This window comes from Dendrobium catenatum, unplaced genomic scaffold (assembly GCF_001605985.2).
Source record: "Dendrobium catenatum unplaced genomic scaffold, ASM160598v2 fragScaff_scaffold_390, whole genome shotgun sequence".
NCBI lineage: Eukaryota > Viridiplantae > Streptophyta > Magnoliopsida > Asparagales > Orchidaceae > Dendrobium > Dendrobium catenatum.
This window is the reverse complement of record NW_021318852.1, coordinates 3,899,830-3,925,226: the sequence shown is the minus strand read 5'-3', so window position 1 is coordinate 3,925,226 and position 25,397 is coordinate 3,899,830. Positions and strand designations below refer to the sequence as shown.

The following is a 25,397-nucleotide window of genomic DNA, read 5'->3' as shown; positions in this document are numbered from 1 at the left end:
TCAGCTGTCAACATGATGTAGAATAGTTGAATTCTTAATTCTCTTTCCTCTTCTTTGTCCTTTTGTGTAAAAGGATAAAATTCAACTTTTAATTAGTTTGAATCATATGAAGTGAGATCCTTTATCTGCTAATCCTTTGAGCGAAGATGTTGGTGCACTGATATCTGCTTAACATGCATTTTGGTTTTAGAGTTGTCATGTCACCATATGCATTTTAAGTTGCCCCTAAGATGAAAAGAGTGAAGCTGATAAATTAGATAGTCGTGAAATGATGTCAAATCATCACAATCACAGCTAGTGTTAGGTTTTTCATTGTGGCATTTACACCAATGCAGTTCACAGGCATTCTTAAGATTAATAAAAATTCAGTGAAGATATTTTTTGTTATTTATGCTTCTCTATTAATTATCTTAATACAATAATCATATCCATAGTAGATATCCAAATTAGTTCTCTAAAATTGATGTACTTTTTCTAAACCTATCTTTCATTACACATGCTCATAGATTCATTATATAACTCATAAGTTTGATTCCTATATGATTTGCATAATTTAAAAAATTTCTTTTGTTCTTAAATATTGATATCAAAATGCTTCTTCAATCAAGTGGCATTCTCTTAATATTCAAAATTCTATTAACCAAATCACTTGATACCCTATATAACTTTTTAAATTTTAATAGATATCTTGTCCAAATTCTTATTTTTATGCATTTTTTCATGTCCAAGCTCATTTTATTTTATTTTTTTATCAATTTATGATATCCATTATATTTTGCATATTATGTTCCTTAAAAATAATTTTATATTTAAATCTCGCATTTAATAGTTTCTTACAACAAATATTTTGTCTTTCTTTGACGTTCTTATTATTTTCACTTCACTTTTTAGCATTTAACTTGATTAAAATCATTAGATCTCTTATCTCTCATCTTAGATATTATATGTATCTTTCTATTTTTTCTCATTAAGATTAAGACTGTTATATAAATCATCAAAATATATAATTTTTTTGTATTGCTCGCTACTTAGTATAAAACTTCAAACTTTTTTAATCGCAATAAGCTTTAGTATTATTCAATTTTGCCAGTTTTTAAATGTACATTTCTATTTCCTTAAGATCTTTTTTACCTCTTTACTTTAATCTTATGTCTGACATTAAGGGTTACTACCCATTTCTTTTTCTAAAATAATTCAAATGATTGTCTAGAATGTATCTCCGGCTTCTTCTTGCACCTCAGGGCAAAGTAGTTGATCCTCTAAGCCAAGATCCTGTTTATGGAGAGACTCAATGATGTGAAACATATATGAAAATAGGAATTGTTTAGGAATTAATAACAAATTGTGAATCCTTGATAATTGTAAACGCAATGTTTCACCAAGATAAGGATTTAGGAGTTCTTAGTTGCAGTTATGTTGTGGTAGTCTACATAAAATATTGACAAAATAATTTAAAATAAGAACAAAATTCTTAATAGCACTAGATGCAGAATAACAAAATCCACCGTTTATCAAATAGAAAGTTCACATTCGAGTTTACCTCTCTTTCACTTTTGATAATGAGGTTAGCGGAAGAACAACTTCAGCATTCCTAGAGATGCCACCAAAAGAAAGAGGACCCATAAGGTCTTGATCCACGGAAAGTTAACTGGAGGGGAAGACTCGGGTGGATGTTTGATGAGTCGCCAATGTCTGGAAGGTTGGTGTTCTTCAATAGAAGATGTCAGGGTGAAGAGAATGCGGTCGAAGTATTCGTCGACAGTGTCATCAACTTCCAGATTATGGTTAAAGAAAGGAGATTGTAGACTATCCATCGAGCCTTGATGGTCGTAAAAGAATCCGTGGTCACGCTCGGGATCAGCCATTGATGCTTAAGGGAGGTAAGGGAGAGGGGTTTTCTTCTTCTGTAGATGATGGAACAATCACGAGAGGATAATATGAGGGGGGGGTAAACTAATTTCAGATTTAGAGGAATTAGGGGAAGGTTTCCAAAAATAATTTTGTTAATCCGGAAAGGTTTGAAATTCAAATCTATTTGAATTCCAATTAAGAAAATTTTCAAGTTAACAATAGGCTAATTTAGGAAAGTAATTAAGAGGCTATTTTGAATTTGAAATTCAAAATTTGTGGAGGAGAGGCCGACGGCTTGGGGAAGGGCTTGTTAGGCCGTCGGTTAGGGAAGATTGGCTGGGGCTTAGGGGACCGGCGGGGAGGAGGCTGGTGGGGGGGGGAGTTGGGCCTTGGGCTAGGGTGGTCTGGGAAGAGGAGGTGGTGGTTTATAGTGGAGGGGAGAAGAGAGCCGGTGGTATGGGTGGAGATGGAGAGGAGGCCGACGGGTTCGGAAGCATGAAGAAGGTGGAAAGGAGGTTTAACCGGCGGTTTGGGGTTGGGAAAATGTGGAGTAGACCGTGAGCCCAGACTCTCGGACGGATTAAGGGTATTGCTTTTACTCTCACCTAGGATTCTCTCTTCTCTCAAGTGATCACAACTAGAAGAAAACAAGACTAAAATTTCATTCAAATCATCATTAACCCAATGCAATGACTAAGGCCTTAATATATAGCCCTCCAAAATAAAGAAAAATAAAAGACTCAAATGCCCTCGGGGCTACAACATAAAAGCAATCCCTCACAGGGGTACAAAGGTAAAAATTGAAATATAAAATAAAAGAAATGCATAAGTTTTTCATAAATAGAGGCTTTGAATCGTAGCCGTATATCTATAATTCTTCCGATGATAGATTTGTCGAAATCTCCTGCTGATGTCCCCATCACTCAAAGCCCTGAAATGCAATCATGCATATTTTCTAAACTATCACTCAACTATTGAGGATTCAGATCATCATCACACTCCTTTTTTAGTCAATTTTCATTAACTCCAAAAGTTCTTCATCATCTTCCAATATGGCAACAACGTATTCTTCGTTGTTCTCATCGTCGACATGAACGAAATCGTCCAGTTCTATAGGATCAATAGAAATATTTAAACTTTCCATGGCTTGAAGAACATTGGTGCCCAAATTGTCATAGTTATCGCATGCATCAATATATGTTTCTAATGTCATTATCTTCGAAGGCATTTTTTATTGAGCTTGCCCGTACAGAATCCTAAGCAGTTTTCACATAATTTGTTGTATCAAGTGTGCTAGATTTCCGTAACAAACCCCAACAGCTCTTCGGCATAACCACTACCCCTGCTCCTTACGATTTTTCGCCTCCTCAACAAATTGTAAAAAAGCAATGACATCCTTGAGATATAAATACTTGTGTTGTTTCTTTAGAGCTGCGATTATTCCTATATCGCAAGTTTGTTTCCACCTTGTGTAATTTGGGGGGAAAAATACTATGCAGATAGTCCCGTTCGAAAGCTTCGAAATGTCCAAGAGCATTGTCCATCAACAATAGTACGTCTTTTCACTTCTGGAGAAAACACCTCGTTGAACCATTTCCAACAAGTTTCCACATCCATCTATGTTTTTGCTTGATTGAAATTTTTAATTAGCCATTGGTAGTCCTTAATACAAGCTAGCTCTTTCGGCTTTCCAATAAAAGCGCCGGTAATCTTGTGAGTTCCTATGCAAAGCAATACATGATTACCCATACCCACATCAACCCACGTACCCACCAATGGTGACTTTTGGGATGTCGTACCCACCCATACCCATACAATTTTCATGCTTTTTGAATGCAATCTGCCACGGATTGATTAGCAATGTAAATAGTTTTATCCCCCGATGTTGAGTACCTACCCATGAGATCATGGTCATACATACCCATTGGGTATGGGTTGGGTACGTGGGTGGATGTGAGTATGTGTACCATATGCAGGACTCTGCTCAAAAGTAGCTTGGCTGATCCTTGTTATGGATGTTGAGGATACTCTTCTTATTAAAATTGATATTTTAATATTAAGGAGATGAAATAGTATCTTAAAAAAAAAACATTTTTTACTAAAAATTTTGGTTGTCGCCTATCCCAAAAATTGAATCTTACAAACATCTGATGATGTGGAATACTTTATAAACAAAAGTGATGTTCCTACTTCCTAAAGGAAATATGCCATTGAGCTTCTCGAGTGCAAACCTATTGACTCTTCCATGGATACTTTACTGGCATCTAATGATATAGAATGATTTCTCTCCATCATCATATTTATTTGTTTGATAAGCTTATCTGTATTACTGTCATGATGTCATCCATCCTGATATGTCCTTGCTATTGGTATGATAAGTTAGCATATGTTAAATCAAAAAAGAAAAGCTGTAATGTCATCTTATGAATTTTAAGATAATTTTATAAGTTTTTTGATAAAGGTTTAGTTTATTAGATACCCAACTATTTAAAACCTGAAGCTTACTATAATGTTGATTTTATTGGATCTATTGAAATTTGTGTTTTTTGGGAGAAAATCTTATTTATAAAGTAGCAGCATTGATGCTAAGTACAGGGCTATGCTATATTCTACATGTGAAATGATCCGATCATAAATCTTTTTGACAAATTTGTGCTTCTTGTTGCTTAGCTTATAGTTCTAAAATATGATAATCAAGTAACAGTCAACATTGTTAGCAACTTTATTTTTCATAAGAGAACAAAACATATTAAAGTGGTTTGTCACTTATCAGAAGTTCTATAAAAAAGGATCATCGCTTATAATATCTCCTACGAAGAACAATAAACAAATATCTTCAGAAGGGCTCTAGGACCGCTTTATTTCTTCATTCTTTGCTATAAGTTGGATCCTCATGATATATACATAAAGGTTTACAAGATTAGAAGTTATTTAATATTAAATATTTTATTTTTCTTATATAATATATTCTCTAGGTTGAGAATTATTTTCATGCTATTTTCTTTCTTCTCAGTATATTGTATTTGTTTATTTATGGACATCAATATTATAGTGAAAGATAATAAATAGGTTTCAACCTATCACACTCATTCATAGTGCTATTTTATTGATCTTATATTTTTGAAGATCAAAGTACCTAGTATATTAATTGTAGGTACTTGTGCACTGCCACAATCCCTTTGAAAGCATCAACATATTTAACACCTTAACTCTTTGTACCTGTAAAATAGCACCCTAAATTTCTTGAATGCATATTAAGGCTTCATTTGGGATGACTTTCTTACTGCTTTATGAAATAATTTTTTAATACAAAAAAAATTAAAATTTTTATATTAAAAAATTGCTTTAAAAAGCAATAAAAAAGCTATCACAAACGAAACTTAAGTTGTAAACCACAAAGTTTTTCTTTTATTTTTTTGGGCCATAACCGATCTAGCAACAAGATCTAGCAACAAAAGCGTAAGATTTGAGCTATTTAGTTGGATAAGCTATTTTCATGGTCAAGTTGCACCTAAGCTTTTCTTTGTAGAGTGAGACATAAAAAAGGTTAAATCTTTTGATGTAAGAGATAATGAACTACACATCTATAGGATGTTAGCAAGATGAGATTTAAGAATGATTGACAATAATATTTGTGGTTGATTAATGGCTAAGTGGCAATCTCATGAGTCTCACTATTGAGTTTTGTACATAGACTAATTTAAGGAGCTAACATTTAATCCTTACCATTTCCTTATATTTTATTGAAAGTAGTGAAGAGTTATGCTACTAACTCTTCCTGTCAACAGATTTACCCACATTTCATTTTCCAACTTGGATGCCATTCAGCGCATTGCACTTACCATCTGCCTTAATTTGTCCTTGGTAAAGAACGCTTTCCCCCAATGTTAATTGGGAAGTCTATGAAACTTCCTTCAATTGATTGTCTTGTCGCATATAGTTTGGTGTCTTTAATCTTCTGTCAAAATCTTGCCATGAATTCAAACTCCTCCAAAAAATAATTTGAACTAAACTAAAGAACACTTTCCCCTAAACCCTATACATATTGATCATTTTAAACTAAAAATCAAGCTTTTTGTTGGAATATTCACATTATGTAGAATATCTCGACTCTCCATAGTTACATACAAGTCTACAAAACATAGAAAAGCAGGATGTACATGACGGGTATGTGTGGGATTTCCATTAGAGGGAGCTCTTACATGTTCGGCAGTACCACATGTGAATACTCCACGCTGGCATGTAAAGTTCTTAATGTTAGTTGAGTCTCTGATTCCCCAATTGATTGACCCACAAAAATGCCTACGGCTTCTCCCAACTCGACCAGATCACCATGAGCAGGACTTCTTGGATTGAACTTGAAGCATCAATATCTATGTTGCTCCTTCTCTTTATATCAAATGAAAATCTTTTAGTAAATAAAGTAAGGTAGCACTGAGCTATTTCTTCTTGTCAATTAACATCAGTTCCCTTTCATGCAGGGCTTGTTCACCGATTTTGGATTCTCCAAGATTTAGCGTATGATTAAGCCTTCTCAAGAACAATACAAGCGAAGCGAACTTTTGAATTGCCTAAAGTTGCTCATCAAACTCTCAGGCTTCTACTCTTTTGGAATTCTCATGGAACTCAAATTTTGTTCATTAATTTGTGCTGTTTTACTGGTAAAAATATTGCACTTGTTTGCTGCTGTTATATTCAAGAGGCTTTGAGCCGTTGGGGCTACTCAACTTATCATATTAGTATTTTCTCTATCCGAAAAGACAGTTGGTCTCCATTCTGTATTAAATGTTTTTTTCCTATCCAAAAGACCTGTATTGATTGTTGCCATCTGTTGAGTAAACACTATTTCACGCAAGGAGTTTCTTATCAGAGTTCCTATTCGCAATGACCCATCACGTGGCAAATGGACCTTTTCCTCATTTACAGGGATAATTTTCTTTAAGAAAATAGTGATTCGTTGAAATAGCTTTTTTATTATTTACAAACATGTCTATGTAAAGTGAGTGGTATACGTTACGTAATTTTTTTATTTTTTTTTTGTAATTTCATATTTTATAAGTTGAGATATATTTATAGTCACGAGTGGTATACGTTCTGTGGGGAAAATAATTTTTATCATTTAAAAATAGATAGTTGTCTAGTTCTTTCTTTATGTACGTGCGCACATGTGTGTTTTATGCCTAGAAGTAATTTTAGATTATTTTTTAGTATTGATATGTCACCAAAAAAATCGTCTTGATTTTGTTGGAATCTTGAGGTATATTCAAGTTGTCATCTTCTAAAGTTAAATTCGAAACAATTATTACGTCCTCTGACCGGACGTAGAGCTACATTCGGCCGCCAATAACATGTCGCCACGTGCTCTTACTCTAAACCGCGCGGCCCGACGACTTGACCCAGAGCGGAACCCGGAAATGCTATGTTCGCGATTTTCTCGGTATTGCTCGGTATTTGCTAGGTATTGCTTTGCAAAAATGAGAAATACCTCTCTCTGAAGAACAATACCATGCAAATACCGAGTTGTACCGAGTTTTTTACAACTCGGTACAACTCAGTATTTGCTCAGGATTTGCTAGTTATTGATAGGGATTTGCTCGGTATTGCTAGGTATTTGCTCGGTATTGCTAGAAAAAACTCGGTACAACTCGGTATTTGCTCGGTATTGCTAGAAAAAACTCGGTACAACTCGGTATTTGCTCGGTATTGCTAGGTATTTGCTCGGTATTGTTAGAAAAAATTAGGTATAACTTGGTATTTGCTCGGTATTGCTAGGTATTTGAAATATATCCAAAAGGTGATGAGATGTTATTCGGCTCGTCAAGGATTTAAAAAAATGCACGTGCGAGAACCCAAAAAACAGCGGGGCGGGTCGGCGACTTTTCTTCATGCTAAGTGGCGCTAAAATATTGATGGCCGAACGTAGAGGAGTGTACGTTCCTCGGACCGAATAAAAGTTCTTAAACTCGGGGTCTTTTGAGCTCCAATTTTTGCGGTCTTATAGTCAAATTGAACTTCTTAATAAGACAAATCCAACTACTCCAAAATCGGTCTAATCTGAGCCCAAATGGGCTCAAATCAAGGGCTTAAAACATCTTGAGCAGTTTTAGAGTATTAATTGGATGGTCAAATGATATTCAAATAAAGTATTCTTATAGTTGAATTGAGAGGCTCACTGAGATGAATCCAACAAGTTCAAGATGTCATAAGTCCAACATTTATTAAGGTAATTAAATGTTGAATGAATGCTCTATGATCGAGAGAATCAATATAAGTTGTTTGATGAAGCACTCTAAAATTATCGTGAATCTTCTTCATATTTACAGAGCATAATGTTGTCAATATTTGACATGATCCAAAAATCCAACTTGAATTTAACCAAAAAAATTCGGGTTAGGATCAATCCATTTTGTAAATGGGTCGAGTTTGGATTCAGAATTTTGACCCGTTTGAAAAATCGGGTCGGGTTCGGGTCAACTCACTAACTCGAAGTTGACTCTAATCTAAACCGATTCCTTACCTCAATTAATTAGTGTGAGGTAAAGTTTTGAATGAGTTGATAAAAGACTTATTCGCCTCCTTCAATGGCATTCCTTTGGACCTTACTATCGGGTCGGAAGTCAAGACCGGCGACAGCTCAATGGATAGGAATCGGAAGTAACAATCACGATGTTTCTTCCATAGTTTTATTCATGTGTTTCTTGACATTATCACACGGTCTCACCGAAGAGTCAAAGACTTCTTCGACGATGTTCCTTCCTCCGAAGGTAACCTCCTTCGATGACGTTTCTTTCGCGCCTTTGACATTCTTTTGTTATATCAGAAGCAACGAAGAAGATGAGAATCAAGAGGGAGCTTGATCGCTTCCTTGAAATGATTTTCTGGGAAAAACCCAACTGCTCCATTTCATACTTTCGATCGTTAAATTGATGATGTTTCTTCTCCTCCTTCTGGTAACAATTTTCTCTCATTTGCGCTTCTCGCACCGTGGCTTCGTATCATATTGAGTCAACCTGAAAACTCGACTGGTCGGGTACGGCTTGAAATTTCTAACCCATTTGCAAACATGGGTTTGGTTCAAGTCATGTCAAACAGTAGTGGATCAATATCGGTTCAGCATGAACCTGGCCAATAACCCAATTTTAACACCCCTAAGGAAGCATGCCACTCTTAAAAATATATAAATAGAACCCCTATTTCTATATGAGGGGAACCTTTTGAGCTTGGACTTTTAGAGACAAACCCTGGGCTAGATCCTCAAGAAATCTCTGAGGCTTAAAACATCCATGAGCTCCACCCTGGCACCACCACTGAAGAAACCTCGCCATCAGGCCCCATTATTGGACCTTTGACCATCGTTGTCGTATCTCCGTTTGACATCCATCACAGGGCCTTCATTCGAGCATCGTCGCCCACCGACTATGGTACATCTTACCTCCATCACCCGCCAACTACAGTCCCTTCGATCATCGTCGTCCATTGACTTCAGTCACTCCGACCTTAGTCCCCCAATTACAGTCTCTCCGACCTATGTCACCCGACTACAATCATACCAACCACCGAATAAGCCGATATTCTCTTGAGAATAGCTCTGTCGTCATTGTATTCCTTCAACTCCAAACAAGTAATGTGGCACTATGGTCCTTTCGACCTCAATCTAACTATGTAATATGCTCTATATGATATATATTGAGCTAACACATTCCTCCTGAGAAGGATATCATTTGTAATCAACAACAAACACTAGTAGATTCATTTCAATTAGGCCAGACCCTATGATTTTTTCGCATTTTAGAAATTTTTACTTAAAAATTTTGATGTATGTTATAACACTTGCATCTCTCTCTCTTATCTATCTGTGTGTTGGATCTTCGTACAAAACTTCTCTCTACAACCATCGCAACCCACGACAATAAAGAAACGAGATGATCATGGAGGATTCAGATGATGGTGGGCCCAACAACAAGCCCAATGGAAGGTATCAACAAGTGCAACCAACAGTGAGACAAGCTCTAAGGTGAGGAGCCATGTGAGATCTAGCGAGCTTTTAGCAAGATCTTCTAACTCAATTAACCGAGCACTATTATATGACAACTATAGTAAGGGGTGTCAATTTCAGGTCACGAGTCGAATTCGGAATTGACCCGGGTTCAAACAGGTCAACCCTAACCCAACCCGAGTATGTAAACGGGTCAAAAATGCAGATCTGGACCCGACCCGTCGTGTTGTCGGGTTGACCCGACCCGACACGGGACGGCGAAACGCGCAAGCGAGCGCGGGTGAGCGCGAGCGCAAACAGGCAAGCAAGGGAGAGCGCAGGCAGCCTCGGGCGCGAGGCGCCAGCGTTGGCAGGGTGCGTGCGGGCAGTTGATTTTAAACCGGTTCGCGGTTGTTCCGATAACCCATCAGGTCAACCCGAACCTGATTCGTTTTTCAAACAGGTCGATTTCTGAAACCCGAACCCGACCCATTTTGAAATCGAGTCGGGTCAAACCCGAAATTTCTGGGTCGGGGTTCAAGTTGGATTTTCGTGTCGTGTCAAATATTGACACCCCTAACTATAGTGATGTTTAGATATAAACTATGTAAATATTAGTTTTGAAAGATATGTATATAAACCCTCATCTCATTAATTTTTATAGATCAGAAATTTTGAAAATTTACATGCAAATCATACAGTATTTTTATGTATTTATATAATTAAAATCTAAACATTAATAATCTCTAAATTTTTAAATAGCACCAAAAATATCATTAATTTGATATTTTTTTTATGTATTTATGGTCTGATGTGATTGAAAAACTAAAGTATAATGAAAAAAGCTATATATTAAATTTATAAATGCGTAAGAATACGTGGCATGTATGTAAATTTCCCTAGATTTTCCATTACATTTTAGCATAAAGTTGTTGGCTTTCTACTCGAGGCGCGACGCGACGCTCCGCCCGCGATGTGACGCTCCGCCGACTCCGCCCGCGAATCGACGCTCCGCCGCCGACTCCGCCCGCGACGCTCCGCGACGCCCGCGAAATTTTTGAATTTAGGCGCGGGATTTGGCGGAAACAAGTGGTTTCGGGTTGACCCGAACCGGGTCGGGTTCGGGTCCGGAAAATCGACCCGTTTTTGCAAACGGGTCGGGTTAGGGTTGACCCGATTAATGCCGGGTCAGTTCCGGGTTGACCCGAACCTGACCCGTGACCCGAAATTGACAGGTCTACTTTTAAGTCGTTTGCTTACATTCAAATCCCCTTTACTTTCCCATCACTTTGACTCTATCTGCAAAAACTTTCACCAAAAGCGAAATGCCCAAACCAAAATATTCCCTTTTTTAAGTGCTGAGCATTATTATTTTCTTCAAAATATTAAAATTTATAAAATAATTTATATAGCATTAACTTAATTTTAAAATAATAAAAAAATAAAATTCTGCATTCATTTTTTCCTCATTCAAACTGCTCTAAAATATTCCTTTTATACAAAATTCTTTTTACGGGCACCCAAACAGCGCCTTAAAAAGAACAAATTTCAGTCTCAGAATTCGATGAGACTGCGGATTTTGTTTCTGCAAGATTCGAACAACAAAAATCAGAGTGCCTGTTTTAAATATATGTTAAGCGTGTGTTAATCATTTATTAAAGTTGATAAACTGTTGAGAGATAATCAGAACATGCTTTGGAATATATTCGATTAAACTTTAATACAATGCAAGCATCTAAAATTAAAACAATACAAAATTACTTTAAGCAGGAATCAATATTATGGCTTCGTCTAACTAAAGCAGCTTTCAAGTTGGAGGTTGGGACGGGAAGGCGACAGCGGTTGGGTGCACTCAGTGGCACTGGCCAGGCATGCCAGCATGGACGGGATAGCAACAACGACACCGGCCATGCGGCCAGACATGTCAACACGAACAAGAGGGCCGCAGCCGCATCGGCCAGGGGCACTCACGTCAAACGCGGTCACTCAACGAGACAGACGGGACGACACATGTTAGCACGATCATGACTCTCAAGAATCATGATTTTCATGAGTTGAGTTCTAGTTTTCGGATCAACTCGAATCGGACCCGTTTGCGAAACGGGTTGACTCTGACCTGAAATTTTTAAGTAAGGTTTTCAGGATGTGTCAAATATTGAAACCCCTAATTTTAACAAGATTTGAGTAAAATTTTAATATGATATTATTTAAAAAAAAAATTCATGAAATAACTTAATTGAAAATTCAAATAAGGTTCATTTAACATTTGACATAACATAGCAAATTCAAAGCCTAATCACAACAGATAAAACAAGAAATTTAAAAATAGCATGACTCGGATAATAGTCAAATATTATTAAAAAAAACCAAGAATAATCACAACATGCATAACGTGGTGAAAATAATAAGCAACACATCATTACACAACCATTCGTTCAATGATAGTATTTTAAGAATTATAATTAGTCAATACAAGAAAATAGTTATGTAGTGGATTTTTTTTTTCAGGGAACTTAGATTTTCTCAAAAAATAAAATGATAGACATATTTATCCAATTCCAAGCATCAAGAGGCACATAAACTCAACTTAATTTCCGTTTAATTTGTCTTCTTTAGTTGATTTAAATATAATTATTTAGTAAATCATATGTCATTAATGATTTGCCATCAAATTTATTAGAAAATTTATTGATCCCCCAATTTTAAGAAACAAGTTTACTCCTCTTTAGTGAAATCTAACTTCAAGTTTTAGGTTTGTTGCGTCATGGAATATTCATTGCGGTAGAGAGATAAAGAACGTAATGTCTAAACTTTCAATGAATATTCAGCACACATGCACCTAAAAGAGAGAGAGGGGGTACAAGAGTCATAAAAGATACTAAGATTTTTACGTGGAAAATTCTGAAATGTGAATCAATGGGCTTGACCTAGTTAAAATGATTATACTAGTGTTTATTATTGATTACAAATGAGGTACTTCCATGGGTGGAAGGCATTGGCTCAATGTAGAAAATATACATAATATATAGCACATTACATAGTGGGAGTCGGAAAATTCTAGTAATATGAGAGTTGTTCTCAAGAGAGTATTAGTCTGTTCGTTCGGTCGATAGGACCATAGTCGAGCGACGGTGGTCGGAGGGACCGTAGTCAGGGGGTGACGGAGGTCAGAGGGACCGTAGTCGACGGACGATGATGGTCAAATGAATTGTGGTTGGCAGGCGATAATGGTTGAAGGAACCATCTTCGGTGGACGACGATGGTCGAAGGGACCGTATTTGGCGGACGATGGTGGTCGATAGGATCATAGTTGTCAGGCTATGGTGGTCGCATGGACCACCGTAGTTGGCGGGGGACGAAGGTCAGAGGGATCGTGGTCGGCGGTTGATCGTGGTTGAAGGGACCATAAGCAACAATCGATGGTGGTCAAAGAGACCGTAGTTGGCGTGCGATGGTGGTCGAAGGGACTGGAGTTGGTGGGTCATGGTGGTTGGATAGATAGTAGTTGGGGAGTGACAGAGGTCATATGGACTATAGTTAGCGAGCGATAAAGGTTGGAGGGACTGTAGTAGGTAAGTGATGATGGTTGAAGGGGGCTATAGTTGACGGGTGACAGTGGTCGAAGGGATCATAGTTAAAGGGGGAAGGGGGACGGTGGTCAGAGGGACCATGGTGTTTGTCAAGCATCTATGTGCCCAAATAATGTCAGAATTAATCGATCTTAGGTTTGTTGGATTCTTCAGGTCGAGCCGCTCTATTCGACTATAAGCATATCATATCTAGAGATCATTTTGTCATTCAATTAATGCTTTGAACCTTCCAAATGTGTTTCAGTCCTTGATTTGGACTCATTTGAGCTCGGATCAGACCGATCTTGATGTCGTTGGATCGTCTTGTTAAGTCGCTCAATTTGATTATAAATTTACTGAAATTAGAGTTGAGATGTTCCCAAATTTAATTTTGGAAGTTACCAACTAAGATATGCCTCGAGATTCATCCTGGATCAAGATGATTTTTTGTAACGTATCAATGTTCAATTATTAAAATAAAAAAAAATCAATATAATTTTAATTAGAGCTCATCTTTAATATGCATAACCTTAGACCAACTTATAAAGAGATTACTCTACTTGAGACAATTGTAATGATTTATATAAAATATTAATGTACTACTTGTTCATAAAAAATAATTTTAACTGTAAAAAAAATTATTTTTGCTATAAAAAAATTAATTTACATATAATCAAACAACTCCAACTCATATTTTTATGCAAAAAAGATTTTGCACGTCACATAACGTTATCCCCTCAAAAATTACATCAAAGATCGGAGGATTACTCTCATTTTCATTGGTTGAGATGCATTGCTACTTCACCTCTAAGAAAAAGCTCCATTTCAAAGCAAAAACAATCTTGAAAAAGAAAAAAAATGAAGTAGTAGCACATTGAATAAGGTAAATTAATTTAGCTTTGCCAAAACTTGAAAATTTATACAGCCCAACGCTTAGATCTCTCATGCAATATTATGCTTGTTGCGGGCTAGAATATACACGCCGGTAGAAATTAGAAAATTTTTGTCTGAGCATTGTACGAATATCTAGCACACACAAACAGGAGATAAAAGAACACCAGGGTTTTTACGTGGAAAACCCGAAAAAGGGGAAAAGCCACGGGGCCACGCCCAGTTGAAAAGTTCTACTAGCGTAGTTTGAGGTACAAGAGGTTGATTCGTCCCACAAGTTAGGACAATCAGATTACAATGAGTTTCTTCTGAATTGAAATTCAGTTACAAAGTTGTGCAAAGTTCCGGCGTCCCCTGAATATCTGGCAGAATTCTGGTGTTATCCAGGCGGCGGAAGGAACTCCGGCGGTGGTCGAGGAGGAGGAGCTGATTCTCCCTCATCTTCTCTTCTTCTTCTCTTCTCTTTCTCTTCTTCTTCTCTTCTTCTTGTTTGGGTCTCCTCTTATGAAAAATGAGGGCTCTATTTATAGTTTTTCTGGAGTAGCATAGCTCGTAAATAGGCGTGAGATCAGGGGCAAATAGAGAGTGGTTGAATGGATGACTGATATTGAATCCTTCGATCGTGCACTGTTCGTTGGATATTTGAAGGCCTTAGTGATGTCAGAATTCGGCGATCTTGGGCTCGTTGGATTCTTCTCGTCGAGCTGCTCGATTCAACAATAAGATTGTTAAAATCGGAGGCCGTTTGGTAACTCAAATTGTGGTACGAGCTTTCCAACAGCACTTCAGGCACTTGATTTGGGCTTATTTGGGCTCGGATTGAGTTGAATTTGTTGTCGTTGGGTTCGTATTTCCGAGATGCTCAGTTTGACTATAAGCTCGCTGAAATCGGAGTTTGGGTGCTTCCAAATTTAATTTTTGAAGTTTCCAATTTGATTTTTGCGTGAGATTCGTGCCCGATCAAGATAATTTCATGATGATGTATCAATGCTATTATTTTGTTATGATGATTATTTATTAACAATTTTAGAGTATTAACAATTTAAGGTTTTTAAGAACTAAGCAAAAGATCACATCGTATAAGGCTTTGTAGCACACTAACGATTAACTTCACTTAAAATTCTTTATGACACTCAAGTATTAAATGCATTTATAGGATATTTTGTTTATTTTTTTTATTATTATAGAGTAGAAGGAATGAATGAATTTTTTATTTTCCAGGTCACTGATTTGGAATAAAATAAATACAAAATAATTCTTTAGATATTTAATATATCATGTATGATTCATTCTCAACCTACTCCTAATTCGCTCGAACCTAGTGGGAATTTTGTCTATCTAACAACCATTGTAAGACCTTACACCTTCGTTGAGAGCCCTCGAAATCTCGTGTCATATAGTTGATCTCGCAACCTCTTCATTTTATAAAAATATAGTGCCTCCATTTTGACCTCGCCTTTCACGAGAGATTATTTTGCACGGACACTGGACGTTGAAAACCTTCTGGATTTGATTCGCTTTTACTATCATTTTGTTGCGCTTTTGCAAATAATCAGCAAAATGACAGCAAATATACAATTATGAATGCATTTTTACTGAGAATTTGCTGCGCTTTTACAAAAAGGCAGCAAAAACGTAGCGGATATTCAATTAGCAGGATATTTGCTGCCCTTTTATAAAAGTGTAATAAATACTCATCAAAAGTACCTTTATAACTGCATATTTATTGCCATTTTGCTGAGTATTTGCAAAAGCGCGCCAAAAGGGCAGTAAGAAGGCAGCAAATACGAACGATTCTCATCGTCTGATGTCCGCACGAAATAATTTCTCCCTTTCCATAATTATAAACGCAACCCCTAGCCTTGGCTCTGCAAACCCTTCACCTCCACGATACATGAGTTTTTTTTTTATATATATAATTTTGAATTTTATTAAATAGACCTAAATTTTCATTTTATTAGAGTTGGAATACATTAAACTAATATACTATGTTTAACTATAATTAAACTTGCTATTTAAAAAAATTCGATGGGCATGTCTGTAATATTAAACCAAAAATAGAAAAGAATGGTGGGTGAATTATTTGGTGGAATAGAATATCACCGATCTGGCGAGGCTTTGTTCGCTCTCTCGGCATTGCCCTGCTCTCGCTCATCCTCTCACACTCTAACCCACCACTCCATCTACATTCTTGCTCTTCCTTCGGAGTCGCAGTGCAATGGGATGCGCGGCGTCTAGGCTGGACAACGAAGACACTGTCCGGCGCTGCAAGGAGCGTCGCCGCCTCATGAAAGAAGCTGTCTATTCCCGCCACCATCTCGCCTCCGCACACGCCGACTACCTCCGGTCCCTCCTCCTCACCGGGTCTGCTCTCAAGCGGTTCGCTGCTGGTGAACCCCTCTCCGTCTCTGAGCAAACCCCTCCCGTCTTACTCCATAACCACTCCGCCGCTCCCTCCACCGTCTCCTCACTCCCTCCTCCAACCCCTGCATCTTCTATTCCCCCACCCCCGGCTTCCCATTCCCCCTACACTCCCTCAATCACCAACTCCAAGCTCCCCCACATCCTGTCCGACTCCAGCGTCCCTTGCACCCCCTCCGCGGTCCCCACTCCCTCAGCCTCCAAGCGTCACTCCAATCGCTTCACCTCGACCTACGCCTCGACACCTTCTCAAGCCTCCTCCGTCTGGGACTGGGAGAATTTCTATCCTCCCTCCCCTCCCAGCTCCGATTTCTTCAATCAGCTCAAAGAAGAGGAGGAAGAAGAAGAACAGTCATCTGATGATGAGCCGGAAGAAGACAATTATCACGAGGGGCACCATCTCCCGCACGATGATGACGATGGTGACAATAGTTCGGCGGTGCACGATTTCCCCCGTCGGCACTACGGCAGCAGCACAAGCTCATCGACCAAATCTGACTGCGACGAGGAGGAAAGGTACTCGAGATCCGAGGGCACAGCTCCGAGATCGGACTTCGGGGGATCGTCGTCTGTGGACGTCAGCGCCCGTGTCCGGCCAGCGCCATCGGAGAGCGGATCCACCTTCACCGCACCGATGAAATCGCAGCGGCGGGAGAGATCGGAGTTTGAATCTTACTCAGCCCGTTGGAATGGCAGGGACGATTGTTCTTCCTCCGCCGCCGGGGATCTCAGACTGGTGGTGCGCCACCGTGATCTGGCGGAGATCGTCGATTCCCTCGAGGAGTACTTTAAGAAGGCTTCAGCCTCCGGCGAGCCTGTCTCCGACCTACTCGAGATTGGACGCGCGCAGCTTGAGCGCAGCTTCCGGCATCTCAAGAGTAAGCAAGTACTACTGTCATTAGTTAGGTCCAGTGGCTGTCGTCGTTATTAGTGCTACATTTTTGGCCATTTGTACCGGGAATTATTTCTGTTATTATGATTTTTTTTTTCAGAAACTGTTTACCATTCAAATAGCGTGCTAAGCGCTTTGTCTTCGAGCTGGTCGTCGAAGCCGCCATTGGCGATTAGGTATCAGCTCGATACCGGTACGCTCGAGGAGTCGTCCGTGGGGAAGAGCCATGGCTCGACACTGGAGCGGCTTTTTGCTTGGGAGAAAAAGTTATATGAAGAGGTCAAGGTAAAATCTTCATTTGAAAACATGTTTACATCTAATCGGTTCAATTTTTATTTTAAATCATCAAATTGATATGTTGATCTATTAATAATTCGATCATATATTATATTACTTTTTTTATTTAAGTTGATATATGAGTAAATTTGATCAAAATGTTTCAGTATTGTGAGTGTGAAAATGTTTCTTCTTCTCATTGACATTGGATTGCTTCATTATTATTAAAATGGCACTGCTTTGTTGATTGCTTAGTTTTGCAGCACACTGTGGTACCTACCACTTTCCTCTGCTAAGAAGAATTAGGGACCATCTAGGCTCAACGCGGATTGTTTCTCTCTTTTATATGTATAAAGTTAGGCCTCTTAAAATTGTCATGATTAGGTCAAGCATCTAAGCTTAGAATCTTACTTAGAAAGTGATTGCTTAATCATGGATAACGTGAGATTGGTTCAACGCCCCTTTTCTTATAAACTAAAATGTTAGTTTGTCTAATTATCTTATGAAAAGAAAAGTAGGATTCCATGCCTTCTTTTTTTTTTTTTTTTTTTTTTTTTTTTTTTTTTGAAGACCGTAATGTTGCTGAAGGAAAAATTCTAGCTAGAGATTAACTTGTTTTTGATGGAGAAGTATCGAGTGGAGGATCTTAGTTGGTATTTGGTTTTCTCTTTGTGATATTGTCTGTGAAAATTTGCGCATGGCTGAGGACACTTCTTCCCGAAGCTATGGTACCTAATTTGCTATATTTTGATTAGTTAAGTTGTGCAATTACTGGAGAAATTATTATTTGCAATCACCAGATCGTTTGGAGGTCAATGAGGACGCACCATGTAACTCAATACATAGCGGTACATAGTAATGGTATATATTAATTGATGATGTGGCGCATCTTGATTGGCCTATGAATGATATTTGATGATCTCATATAATAATTTCACTGATTACTGTTAGTGATAGGTCATGCCTGGACAAGGGCTTATTATTAGATTTATTCAGTAAAGTACTACATTGGCATACAACTTGTCAATGTTTCTGTGCCCGTACTCAGAAGGCATCAGAACCTCTTTGCTTTTCGCATTTTTCCACCAAGATGTACTTAAGTTTGGAAATTGTTTAAAGCTACAACTTGATTCACTACCTTACATTAAAAAAAATAAAAATGAGATCTTGTGCTTCACTATTATGCCTGTTTAAATCTACGCGATATAAATGTTGAGCTGGTATAAAAGGGTACTGCGTTAGTGAGTATGGTGGCTTTGTTCTGTGGAATCCTGCCCTTTTTTTTTGGTAATTCGTTCACTTTGCTAGTTTTGAGCAGTCGACATTCACCAAACTATTTACGGGAGTAAAATTTTGGGCAATTTTTATGGTTTAAGCTGCTGGGGACTTTTTGTTGTGTTGTACGTTATGTGATAGCATGTGGCTTTTTTTTGGTCGTTTGTGCTTCCATTTGTTTGGAATTCCACATCACGGTGGCTAGCCGATTCCCTGTTTACATTGGGTGGTGGGCCATGGAGGCTATTCATGTGAACTGCTGCCCTTGGCCTGCCATAGTTTTTTTTTTTTTTTCTTTTTGCCCTAATTGATATTTTTCCTACTTCGGTGTGGCGCTACTAATTGGGTTATTGTAATTTGGGTGAGTTGGATTATTAACTCTGCAAATTATATCAAGAACTGTTGTGAAATTGGATTAAATTACACGAGATATGAAGGAAAAGGGGGTGTAGATTCTCTACAATGGAGTGGTTAACTTCATTTTCGGTGGGTGTGATTGATTGTAAGATAACTAAAATAGATTAGTTTCTAAAGTTAATGGAGTTAATCCTAGCCATTGAAAGTGCATCACATGATTGGGATTGAGTAATTGCACAGTACACTTTTTACCCCTCCACTATATTGGATCTACACAAGAAGAAAAGGAATGGTGTGAGCAATCACGCTAAGTCATCGTTGACTACATTAAATGAACCTATCCATTTGCGAATGGAGCAAAAGAAGGGGAAAAAGGGCATCCTGTAGTATCTTACGGGAAACTGTCACTAGATGGTTTAAGGTGCATGCATTGGTTTACCCATTTGTCTGGCATATTATCATATTAGTGGTATTTATATGGCGTCCTTTCTCCATGAAGGGATTGGGGATCTATTGACTGGAAGATGCAATTAGGTAGTCACGTATAAGTGAAAAATCTACATCTCAATTGTTACTATGCAGAAAGTGGTGCTTCTATGTGTGTAGGGGATGGAGACTTGGTCCAGAATCAAATCAAGCATGTTCAATTCAAAGTTAGTTTCAGCTATCTTACAGTTGTGTAATAATTAAAAAGTTAATTGGTGAAAGAAAGTACAATAAAAGCTCTAACTGCTCAAAATTTCTTCATAGTTAATTTGCCAAATGACTGATCCTTGTTGTAGTTTTGTCTATCAAAGATTCAAAATAAGCTGTAAATAAATGTTTCTTGATCCTTAATTGGATCTAACCAGTTGATCTGGGAAGAACATGATATTGTCCGGCTTTTCTTCAAGACTTTATATGAATGCAGGCGAGGGAGGGTGTGAAGATTGAGCATGAGAAGAAGTTATCATCATTGCAGAGCCAGGAATACAGAGGAAAAGATGATGCAAAGTTGGACAAGACTAAGGCTTCCATCAACAAGCTCCAATCACTGATCATCGTTACATCTCAGGCTGTTTCCACCACTTCCTCTGCAATCACACGAGTCCGAGATAATGAGCTTGTCCCTCAACTTGTTGATATGTGCTATGGGTAAACAAACGCTTTCTTCACATCAAAAGTGCCAACTTTTTACATCTCAAATAAACGTTAAACCCTAAACTTTTGCATTTGCAGTTCTTTAAACATGTGGAGATCAATGAATCAGTTCCATGAGATCCAGAACAATATAGTTCAACAAGTCCGAGGTCTTGTTCATCGACCCATCTCCGGTCAGTACACCTCTGATCTGCACCGTGTAGCCACTCGCGACCTTGAGGCTGCGGTTTCCTCCTGGCACTCCAGCTTCAACCGCCTCATCAAATTCCACCGCGAGTACATCCATGCCCTCTACGCCTGGGTTAAGCTCACTCTCCTTCCCGTCAGTAGCGACAGTCCTCAAAAGCAGCATTCTTCCCCTATCGCCATTGAGCTCACAGCTTTCTGCGATGAGTGGAAGCAGGCCCTTGATCACCTCCCAGACACCGTAGCTTCTGAAGCTATCAAGAGCTTTGTGAACGTCGTCCATGTCATCTCCACGAAGCAGGAGGAGGAGTTCAAGGTCAAGAAGAGGGCTGAAATATACTCAAGAGAGCTTGAAAAGAAGTCCACTGCATTAAGAGCCATCGAAAAGAAGTATTACCAAACATATTCAATGGTCGGAGTTGGGATTCCTGGAGGGGGAGATGGTCCCGATGGCCAATTGCTCGATGCGCGCGACCCACTTGCAGAGAAGAAAGCCGAGATTGCAGTGTGTAGGAGGAAGGTAGAAGACGAGATGGTTCGACATGCGAAGGCAGTGGAGGTCACCAAGTCGATGACGCTGAACAATATACAGACAGGCCTGCCTGGAGTTTTTCAGGCGATGACTGGATTCTCAGGATTGTTTGCAGAGGCACTACAAAAAGTCTGCCGAAGAGCTGGCTCAGTGAAGTAATAAAAGAAGCCTGGAACACTTTTTTTTCTCTTATATTGTCATGATTTCGCTTTGAAATTCTTCCTGGAAAGAAGCGTATAGTTATATAGTCATAATTTGGAAAAATTATTATGTCCGGTCGTTGAGATACATTCAGATTTCTCTCTGTCTATAATAAATGTACAGTCAAAGCGTAGCTACTATAGTAAATACGTTTTGATTGTGCTTTACTGTAGACAGAGAGAAATCTGGATGTATTTTTCTGTCAGGTGACCAGACCTAATAATTCGCCCATAATTTGAAGGGGAATTTGCTGTATTCCCCATGTTTTGTTGTGTGAGGAGAATTCAGATTGCTGTAGATAGCAGCTTCATATCATTTTGATATATATATTTTTTGTCCCTACCAAAAGAAGGGGTTGGGAAGGGGATTTGTACAGCTATTAAGAGGTGGAGGGGTTGAAAATGTGGTCGGTAAGCTGGTGAAATAAAAGAGCTACTATTATCTTCTGAGTCTAGTCTCGAGGTTTCCTTGTTAGTTTTAGTTCTTCAACTGCTTTCCTTCTTCACTATGTTAATTATTATTAAAAATAGTCTTACTATAGCCACTTTCTTAAAATTTTATTAAACTAAATTTGTCTAGCAATTAGTTCTTAATTATCGATAATTAGTGATAAACCTAATTCTAAAATTGTCCGGTTTCACTTTACCAATAGGTATGTGGACATTTATTTTTTGATTAAAGCCGGGAAATTGCATTTGTTTTAGAGCTTAACTGTTAACAAGCCTATAATAGTGCTTCTCCTGTTGCAATGTTATTTTATCAAAATCTGATGTCTTTAATTATACTTTTCGGTGCATTAATTTTGTGTAGAATGCGGTATTTTACTTGAACTGCATATGAAGTTTTTTTTTTTTTAATTTTAAATATTTAGCATTTATAATATATTATGTTGCATAAAAAATATAAAAATATGAAAGGGGTTATGACCTTATTACTTTAGCTTGTTTATTTATGTAAACTAAGGGTACATTGGTGCAGCTTTCTGATTGTTTTGTTATTTAGGTTATAATTATAATTTTATTTTGCAATTATTTTCTTGTTGTTTTTTAAAAATTTATGTAATGATAAGCTATTTTTTTTGTTGTGGATCTGCTGAAGTATAAGATGGTGTGGATATTATAATATTTGAAAAATAAATCAAATGGCTGTTTTCTTCCTGATTTCATTTATTAGCAAATCTAATTGTAAAAAGTAATTTCACACCGCGATTTTTTAACCAACGTCAAGGAAATAATAGTCAAATAAAATCATAAATGTAACATGAAAATAAAATAATAAAAAAGCTAATTAGAATAAATATTTATAATACTCATCATAAAAACTAAAAAAAATATTTTCCTAAAAATAATTTCAAGTAGGAAATATTTTTTTCTTCAAACAAATTAAAAAACTTCACAATACAACATTCCCAAAGATGATCAGAGTAAATAAAAAACTACGCAAGTGGATAAAAAAAAAATTAAGAGAAAGAGAGCGTCGATGTTGATGAAGGAAGCTGCGGGCCATGGATGCCCGCAGTTCACTGCTTAAATCGGTTTGAGTTAAATTTTATGTATATTTATTAAGGGCGGTTCGGACCGACAAACGCGAGTTGGCGGCCCGGAGTGGATAGCCAGCTGATGGTGGGTGGGGGGTCGTGCGGCCAGGCGCCAAACTGCCTATTTAATGCTTCCACAATTGAGCTTGGTCAGTGGTCTGTGTTCCGGAACCCACCGCAGTTCCAGTTTGTCCCATTTCTCAGAAATTAAATTTAAAAACTATCATGCGCTGGTAAATTTAGGCTTTATTTAAGAAGGTTAGTGTGGGAGCGTCTTTGGTTGATGGGTGAGTATGAATGGGTACTCCCAACTCATATTTGATTTCTCTCTCGAGCCGCTTGTCTTTTTGAGAGGAGTAGGCAAGCGTGGGCCCGGATATCTGTGGGATGATTGCCGCTAGGTTTCACCGAGAGATTAGTTATGCCTATGAGTGCCAATATTTGACACAACATGAAAATCCGACCCAAAAATTTCGAGTTGGACCCAACCGGTTATAAACGGGTCGGGTTAGAATACCCGGTTTTGACCCGTTTGATAAAAACGAGTTGTGTTTGGCTTGACTCGTCGGGTTTTCGAGTCAACCCGAAAATCCATTTGAAATGAGTTGATCGTGCTGCCTGAACCTACCCAAGCCTACCCGCGCACCAGCCCGAGCCTTTACGTGTCAGCCTGCGCGCCCACCTAAGGTAGGATCTAATTATATTGATAGGATATTTAAGCTTTAGTTGACAAATGAAATTATGATTTAATATCATTTTAAAGCAGTTAAAGGGGCTTGATAAACTTTTGATTTGATGTTATTTTTAACTTGTTTTGGAGGAGTATTATAATCAGTGGCGGAGCCAGAAAATTTATCAAGGGGGGGCCTAAATTAATTTAGTAAAATTTTCCACTCAACTTTTTTCATCCGGGCTTGGGATCGGCATAGGTAGTTTTAAAATTTTTTTATTAATAATTATCCAAAAACATATAATATTAAATACAAGATAGCATTATTATGCGCACTGTTATGACATCCTACATGAAAATCAAATTTGTTTGTTTTCTTCCAATTTAAAAATCCATTTTTATTAAATGCTTCTTCATCTTCATTGCCTCTACCTGGTTTTCTGAACAGATAACAATAAAAACAGTATGATTTGTTTTTGCTTATGCTATAATCTAGCCAATTTGAATACTTGTCAAACCAAATAGGATTAAATCTTTTGTCTTTCATCCCTCGTCAATTTGAATACGCTTTTCTTTATGATCTTCAACCTGATTGCTATTGTCATTTGATGTTTTTGGAACTGATGATCGTTTGATATATCTCTCCATAATATTCCAACTCAAAGATGCATTAAGATTAATCTAAGTATATATCTATTCAAAAAATGGACAAAATATAAAACTTATAAAATAAACCATATAAATGCAAAGAAACAAACAATAAAACTTATAAAATTTAACAAAATAAAATAGATTTGCTCCTTTGCAAATTCCGGCCAAATATCCCCAAAAAATTTCTCAGATTTTCATAATTTACTTCTACCAAAAAAACTAAGGCACAAGATCCATCGTTTCATAAAATAAACTATATTAATTTATATCAATTGCAGGTCATGACCCTTAACTCATTGCTTTACATGTTTTTTCCTACATGTTTTTTCCTTGCTTTTTGTAATCGTTGAATATTGTTCTTAATGGCCGTTCAGCGAAACATTAAGTTGATCTCTGTTAAGAGGTAATAATGGAGTTCTGATAACCACGGGCTTTTACATTGCCTATACTTTTGAATGTGAAAAAATTAAAGGAAAAAAAAAATACCTCACGGCCGAAAGGCTTCCGTCCGAGCAGCTGAGGAAGTCGACCAATCCCGATTTTTTTTTGACTTATTTCCTTAATCAGCCTCCAACCCCGATTTTTTTTTGGGGGTTTTTTTTTTTTTTGTTTTTTTGGGGGGGGGGGGGGGGGCACGTGCCCCCCCCCTCCATCCGCCCTTGTGCTTAATGATCACCTAAATACTCTTTAAATTTTTTTGGGGCAATCAAGCCAACATCTCTATTATCGAGTTAACCAAGTTTTTTTTATAGCAGCTCATCTTGATCTATTAGTTTATCAGTTGTGACTACCAACAAAGAGTTATTAGATTATAGACTTGCGTATGTAATATGTGTATATGATTGTTTTAATTGATCTAAATATTCCAAAGATATTTATATATCGAAAATGATGAACTAAGAGCCCTAGCAAAAGAGAGCTAGTTGAGCATAAAGTCATATGAGTAATAACTCATCATGCTCAGTGATGTCTA

The 25,397-nt window shown here is 37.7% G+C and overlaps 2 protein-coding genes across 2 annotated transcripts in view; both read left to right on the top strand.

Annotated features, from left to right (window-relative positions):
• The window catches only part of LOC110107766 (leucine carboxyl methyltransferase 1 homolog), a 39,496-nt gene extending 32,776 nt beyond the window's left edge, over positions 1-6,720 (top strand). The window contains exon 13 of the mRNA XM_020838139.2: positions 6,333-6,720. Within this exon, the coding sequence (XP_020693798.1) occupies positions 6,333-6,368 (36 nt within the window). The 3' untranslated portion in view covers positions 6,369-6,720. The remainder of the gene's footprint in view (positions 1-6,332) is intronic.
• A 9,570-nt stretch (positions 6,721-16,290) lies between these two features.
• Positions 16,291-21,624, top strand: LOC110107777 (nitrate regulatory gene2 protein). The gene is made up of 4 exons (XM_020838154.2): positions 16,291-17,585; positions 17,700-17,884; positions 20,418-20,641; positions 20,726-21,624. Exons 1-4 carry the CDS (start codon positions 16,505-16,507, stop codon positions 21,522-21,524), a joined length of 2,289 nt encoding a protein of 762 aa, XP_020693813.1. The 5' UTR covers positions 16,291-16,504; the 3' UTR covers positions 21,525-21,624.
• Positions 21,625-25,397: the final 3,773 nt, after the last annotated feature.